Source organism: Hyperolius riggenbachi, chromosome 3 (assembly GCF_040937935.1).
Source record: "Hyperolius riggenbachi isolate aHypRig1 chromosome 3, aHypRig1.pri, whole genome shotgun sequence".
Taxonomy (NCBI): domain Eukaryota; kingdom Metazoa; phylum Chordata; class Amphibia; order Anura; family Hyperoliidae; genus Hyperolius; species Hyperolius riggenbachi.
This window is the reverse complement of record NC_090648.1, coordinates 377,913,975-377,921,367: the sequence shown is the minus strand read 5'-3', so window position 1 is coordinate 377,921,367 and position 7,393 is coordinate 377,913,975. Positions and strand designations below refer to the sequence as shown.

At 46.3% G+C, this 7,393-nt stretch overlaps 1 protein-coding gene across 1 annotated transcript in view; it reads left to right on the top strand.

Moving 5' to 3' along the window:
- Positions 1–551: 551 nt before the first annotated feature.
- The window catches only part of ATP6V1E1 (ATPase H+ transporting V1 subunit E1), a 34,415-nt gene continuing 27,573 nt past the window's right edge, over positions 552–7,393 (top strand). The window contains exons 1-2 of the mRNA XM_068273683.1: positions 552–584; positions 6,143–6,186. Of these exons, the coding sequence (XP_068129784.1) occupies positions 552–584; positions 6,143–6,186 (77 nt within the window). The remainder of the gene's footprint in view (positions 585–6,142; positions 6,187–7,393) is intronic.

The window sequence follows — 7,393 nt, the reverse complement described above, 5'->3', positions numbered from 1 at the left end:
TCATAAATCACCAATATTGGCTGCAGCTGCCATTCCATCCATCTCCCTATACATTACTATTGATGACTTTTTACACACACACAGTTTAAGCACAAAGCAACAATAATGTACTCTGCATCATTCAGTGGTGACCTTGACAGATAGCGGGCGGGGTTTATATAGTAGGTTAGAATGTTTTCTGATACACTGTGCAGCAGCTGACACTGAAATAGTGGGCGGAAATATGAAGCTGTGTGGGCGGGGATTATGACACCAAAGTGTGGGCAGTGGGTGTACATCGGCGGGCGTGGCTGTTGTCGTGTTTAAAGTTACTAGGCGGGAACCGGATCACAAGTGGGCAGGGCTGCAGCAAATGTCATGCTGGTGGGTGGTTATATCAGGCGGGCAGAGAAGACATGGCGGGGCTTAAGACGGAAACTGGGCGTGGTAGCAGTGGTCAGCTGATCGGGAAGCGGGCGGAGCCGGGCAGTGGTCAGGTGATCCCGGTATAAGAGGAAGGGTACGCTGCTTGTTGTCTCCCGGAGGTTTTGTGGTTCATCTATCGTGTCATCATGGCGCTCAGCGATGCCGACGTGCAGAAACAGGTGAGAAAGTGGATCGAGTTGGGATACAGGGTGTCTGGGGAAGGTGTACACAGAGTATTGGGGGTGGTGATGGCGTACTGGGGGATGGGAGCAGGTTTAGTGTATCATGGGCTGCTGAGGTTATGATATTGGTGGATGGGGTCTTTAGGGAGAGGGATGGCGATTGCAAGATCGGGTATTATAAGGAGGCTGGTATAGGGAGGAGTGGAGTATTTTGTAGTACAGTGCTACAGAAATGTAGAGTATCATTGTAGATTCTGAGCTTTATAGATGCAGACCAAGACTGAAATTACATGTCTTATTCTGTGCACCCTGTAATATCATTGGATCCATCCTTCTGTATGAATGAGTCCTTTCTTCAGACAGAGCAGCTTTATCATGAGTAGCTGGCCGTCACCTGATCTGACGGGGAAAATTAGTGATGGTCACATGACAGTGTGCTGAAGATTAAAGGGACACTTAAGTCAAACAAAAAAAATGAGTTTTACTCACCTGGGGCTTCCAATAGCCCCCTGCAGCTGTCCGGTGCCCTCGCCGTCTCCCTCCGATCCTCCTGGCCGCGCCGGCAGCCACTTCCTGGTTTGATGACAGGCTGGGGACGCGAGTGATTCTTCGCGTTCCTGGCTACGATAGCGCCATCTATGCTGCTATAGCATATATCATATACCATATAGCAACATAGAGGGTGCTAATGTGTCTGGGAACGCAAAGAATCACTCGCGTCCCCAGCCTGTCAGCTCCTGTCACCGAAACAGGAAGGGGCTGCCGGCAGGGCCAGGAGAATCGGAGGGAGACGGCGAGGGTACCGGACAGCTGCAGGGGGCTATTGGAAACCCTAGATGAGTAAAACTACTGTTTTTTGTTTGACTTAAGTGTCCCTTTAAGGAACTGAAACTGGTCATTATATTCATAGCTTATGTTGTCTTCACAGTAAGGATCCCTATTTTCTGACTCACTAGTATCTTATGAAGATCACATTCTCCATATTCTGTGCACCAGGGGGGGGGGGGGGGGACAGCTTCCACGCTTCCACGCTTCCACGCTTCCACGCTTCCAATTTTAAAGGCTTGTTCAACTGAAAAATAATCTCTGTAATGCCTGGTACACACCATGCAATTTCCTGTCAGATAGATGTGTTGAATTATTTCCAACTGGTGTGATGTTTTTCTGATCACTTCTATACAAAATTGATTCCACCTGTCTATTTGATGGGAATTTGCATGGTGTGTACCAGGCACTAGAGGCAAGAGGTTGATAGAACCCACACACTTCTGTCTGCTAGCCTCTGCTCACCAAGTGGTTTCTTAATCATCCTTCTTGCAATAGCTGTGGAATTAGGAGTGCAGAGATTTTTCCATAGTTCTAGAGACAGCCACTGAATTCTGATATAAGAATTGTGTGGAATGTTCCTTTAGAAAACTTAAAAAAATGTTAGCTAGCTTCTGGAGCTTGGTAGATTGCTTCTGAAGCAGTATTGACAGTTTCAGCTGGCTATCTGTTGACTGTAAACAGTGGACTGACGCAGTCTGGATCTGTGCTGATCCTCTAACCAGGCCACATCTAGATGGAGTCCGTCTCTTGGCAGGTGCGGTAGGAACAGACTGACTCCTTGTTTATGGAACAACAAGACCTGTTACTTCTGTAAACAGTGCCTCTGTGTACCTAGAACTAGGGGACATCTGAAGATGACTAGTTTCCTTATTTCTTTGCAGTGGTTTTATTTCCCAGCCATCTTAAAAAAAGCTCATACTAAATGAAAGTATATTGTAGTTTGATTAGGGTTCAATTTTAAAAGTGAGACAATAACTAGTATAAACTACAGATTACATGTCTGCCACAAATGTGACCTTTTACCTCAATCTTCAGTTTGAGGGTTGAATCCATCAAAAGCCTTAGGGCAGGTCTGGCCAGTAGTGTTGAACTATGGCAGCTCTGATGTAGGAAAAATGTAATCGTGCCAGTGGGTGGTTGAGTCGGTGAATTTTCTTTTGCATCTCCCTTCTAATAACTGATCAGTTATACAGAGAAGGGCCAAAGCTATTTATAGGCTTTGTAAACAATGGGCTCTATTTTCAATCACTTCCCGCATGCGGTAAAGGACATGTGGGAAGTTACCGACCAAAACACCGCCACATTGAAATTCACTAAATTTTCCACATGTTTTTTCCGCATGCGGTAAATGTGCGGGATTCATGCGGAATACTTTCCGCAAAAGTAAGTATTTTCGGCAACAAAAAATCAATTCTCAAAACTGTTCAGACGCATCATTTCATCGTTATTTCCCTTTTTATGATCATCTACAAGTAGTAGGTGATGTATTCCGCATCCCATTGACTTTAATGAAGTCTGAAAGCTTAAAGGGAAGGTTCAGGGAAACCTTTAAAAAAATAAAAATCCATATCCACTTACCTGGGGCTTCCTCCAGCCCGTGGCAGGCCGGAGGTACCCTCGCCGCCGCTCCAGAGGCTTCCGGTCGTCTTCGGTGGCCGACCTGGCCAGGCCGGCTGCCAGGTCAGGCTCTTCTGTGCTCCAAGGACGGGCTCTTCTGCGTCCCACGCGGGCGCGCTGACGTCATTAGACGTCCTCCGGGCTGTACTGCGCAGGCGCAGTAGTTCTGCGCATGCGCAGTAAAGCCCAGAGGACGTCCGATGACGTCAGCGCGCCCGTGTGGGACGCAGAAGAGCCCGTCCTTGGAGCGCAGAAGAGCCCGACCTGGCAGCCGGCCTGGCCGGGTCGGCCACCGAAGACGACCGGAAGCCTCTGGAGCGGCGGCGAGGGCACTTCCTGCCTGCCAGGGGCTGGAGGAAGCCCCAGGTAAGAGGATATGGATTTTTATTTTTTTAAAGGTTTCCCTGAACCTTCCCTTTAAAGAAACTCTGTAACATCAAAAACGTCCCCTGGGGGGTACTCACCTCGGGTGGGGGAAGCCTCAGGATCCTAATGAGGCTTCCCACGCCGTCCTCTGTCCCACGGAGGTCTCGCTGCAGCCCTCCGAACAGCCGGCGACAGGCCCGACTGTTCAATTCAATATTTACCTTTGACGGCTCCAGCGGGGGCGCTGTGGCTGCTTTCGCTCCGAAGGAGGCGGAAATACCCGATCTCAGTCGGGTCCGCTCTACTGCGCAGGCGCCGGAGACTTGCGCCTGCGCAGTAGAGCGGACCCGACGGCGATCGGGTATTTCCGCCTCCTTCGGAGCCGCCAGAGCGCCTGCGCAGGGGCCAGGCAGATAAATATTACGTCACCGCTGTACGGAGGGCTACAGCGAGACCCCCGAGGGACGGCAGACGGCGTGGGAAGCCTTATTAGGATCCTGAGGCTTCCCCCATCTGAGGTGAGTACCCCCCAGGGGACGTTTTGTCGTTACAGATTCTCTTTAAGGGCTGTGCTTGCTGGACTTTAACTTTTTTTTTTTTTAACACTTTTTCATGCAACCTTTTTACCGCCTGATTACCGCATGAATAATGTCTGTTTCCGCAACTTTTTTACCGCATGCGGAACATTTTGGTGAATGCTGAAAAAATGCAGAGTTTACCGCTGGCGGAAATTTAGCGGTAAAATTTTGCGGTGTTTTTGCCTCTTAGTGAATAGAGCCCAATCTGATTTTTTTTTTTTTTTTTTTTTTCCACTATCTGTTGATCTCTGTACAGACATTAAGGCACTAGTCCATTTTAAGTGACCCAGCAGGGAACCGCTCTCCAATCTTACTGCGCCTTCTACAATGTGAAGTGTTGCAATTTGCCGAATAGTGTGGTCCTAGTTATTACTAGATTGTAAGCTCGCAAGGGCAGGGACCTCCGCCTAGTGTTTCTCTTACTGCTGTAATCTTAACATATGTACATGTACCAACTACACATCAACTATGTATGTATTTGTATTTTTAATTCTATTCAATGTCATGACTGTACAGTGTCTTGTATTTCTTATGTATATTTGTTCCCCATTATTCTAATGTACAGCGCTACGGAAGATGTTGGCGCTATACACCGTAAATAAAAAATAATTACTACAACCTATCAAACATTCTAGAGGGTGCTGTGTAACCAATTGTTAGAATTCTCGATGAGTTTTCCTGCCGGGTCACCCCAAGTAGATTAGCTCTGACATTAGTCTGTTGTGTGAGAAGCTGGTTTTGATAAGAATTTAAGCCATGTACAGATTCTAGATGAAAATGTCATGGGGGGGGGGGGGGGGGGGGGGGCTGCTCCAGATCACTGGTGGACTGCTTGTGATGTCCAATTGTCCTTACTGTAGAGCACCTCTCCCCTCGGTTAGCATGTCTGTATAGTAATCATTCAATGCTGCTGTGATTGGTGATAACAAAGTCAGAGTTTCAAGCCTATGTACAGTTTGCCTGGAAGCACTACCTATCCCCTATATCTGATATTAATTTTTTGCCTACTTATTTTTATTTTCAGTTGTTAGGTGCTGAAAAGCTGTTTTTGTAGGAATTCTGGAGAGATTTCTCCTGAGAGAAACTGAATAGGGGCCCTACACCTTTATGGCCTAGTTCTACCAGTAAAGCTAGTTGTACATGGACCAGTAGCAGCCTGATCTAGCAAGCAATCGAACACTCAGTGATCTTGTTGCACAAATGCCTCTATCTGCTATAGTAGAGCAACATGTACTTTTCCTATGAGGAAGGAATGACAGCAGTGTGGCTTTCAGTGGTAGGGATAAGGAGGGGAACCATGCATTTAAAGAGCTGGTGTACTGAATCTTTAAACCAGTTTGGAAGACAAGTGTAAACACTCTTGATTCTCGGCCAAAACAGACCAACATTTATTGTAATATTTGTTGCCCTGGTAATTGCGCAAAGCGCTGTGGCTCTATCTCCCCAGAATTTTTTTTTTTTTTTCCTGGGTGGCATGAAAAAGTAGCCGGGTGGGGGGCAATATGAGAAAATGCAGGGCTGGAGCTTCTGTGTGCAACTCTGCTTATAGCCTAGGAGGAGGTGAGCTGATAGCTGGGTGCTCATCAAAACTAGCCGGGTGAAGCGCCTGGCTAAAAGAGCCTGTGTGTGTGTCCCGTACCCACGCTATTTTAAATTTACAGCTTTTCCCAATCTCCTCCCTCTCCCATCCTGTTGCCTTGAGTGATTTGCCATCATATGAGCGGCAGTCTTTTTCTACAGCTGCACAACCCTTATTAGGGGAGGGCTTCCCATGTAACTTATCTATAGAATATAGCGCATAACATGGAAGCGCTGCATGTGCATGAAAAACCCTTTAATTGCAACACAAAAACCTACATAAGTCACGAGCATAATTACCCATTAAAATCCATGATAAGAACAATGATTTTTAATGGGTAACTATGCTGTTGTGACTTTTTTTTTTTTTTTTTTTTTTTTTTTTTGCAATTATGAAAGACTTTTCCATGCACACGCAAATCTTCCATGATTCTTGGACTACCCATTTATTTCAGGATGAACAATGTATTGCAATGGCTGATCCCATTGTTCTTACTGCTCCCCATCTGATTTGTGATGTCATGCACCTCGTCACTTCGCCTTCCTACACAGCATCGTCAGCAACAGTGTTGACATGCGCCTTTGCAGCCTAGCGATGATGCCCGATCCCCAACAGGTGAAATCCATCAAAGGTAAAAAGGCAATTTGTAAGGCAAAAAAATCCTATGGGTGATGCTTACCTTGGTTGGGGGAAGCCTCTGGATTCTAATGAGGAAATCCCTGAATGGGGAGGTAAATGCTTACCTATCCAGGTAAATGCTTACCTATCCAGCACAGTCGAAAGCTTTCCAATCAGGCTCAGGTGGAAATAGCCTGCGGTTTTGGGTGCTTCCAGCTCTGGATAGCTGGGACGAAGAAAGACGCGGAAGCCCGATTAGGCTCCAGAGGCTTCCCCTCCTGAAGTAAGTATACCTCAGAGGGATTTTCTTTAAGAGCCTCTAGAACTCCCCAATTCCTGGGCACTTTCTGCTTCAAAACACAACAGTATTTGCCCACATATGAATGAGGGAGTGTTAAGTTCCTGGCTTTTCTCAGAGAACCAGAGTTCTGAAAAACACATTTATCCTGGAGGTTAGCATACGTGTCGCCAGCCGCCCACCACCCGTTACAGGGTCTCTATTTGTGGAAGAAGGAAATGGAGACCCTGTAATTATAGTTTTATTTAAAGCTAATCGCTGAGGTATTGATGAGCAATTTATGCAGTGCTTATACTTTGCGTTTAGCAATAACGGGTTCAAAATGCTGCATGTCCTGCTATTGCAATTACACCTAATCTCAATTGCACTAACTGGTTCCCCCTCACTCTCATTGGCAAAGTGTTTTTGGGAATCACTGGTGATCCCAAACCTCTGCCAAAAACGCCCTGGTGGGTTCCTACACTAAAACACTCCCTCCACCCAGAGGGCCAACTTGCCTGTCGGGCAAAGATTTAATTTACTTACATTACCGCTCCAAGGACAGTGTTGTCTTTGGCCCGTTACACACAAGCAGTATTCAATAATTCAGTAATGGTTACTAATAATGAATCTACAAGGATACTGGTATTTTAAACGCCTTCTAGCTTCTTATTTAAGTATATTAGTACGTAGGCGGGGACTTCTATAAGCTTTTTTTCTTTTTTTTTTTTTTTTTTTTTTAAAGCCTATTTAGCAATACTACTAGTGGGAGTTTAAGCGGAACTGAAATAAAGTTTAACTTACCTGGAGCTTCTGCCAGCCCTTTGCAGCCTTCCTGTCCTTCACCAATCCTCCGTTCTCCCGCTGCCAGCTACTTTCGGTCACTTCCAGGAACAGTATATGACATTGTTCCGGATCATTCGTTAACGAACTATCAGATCGT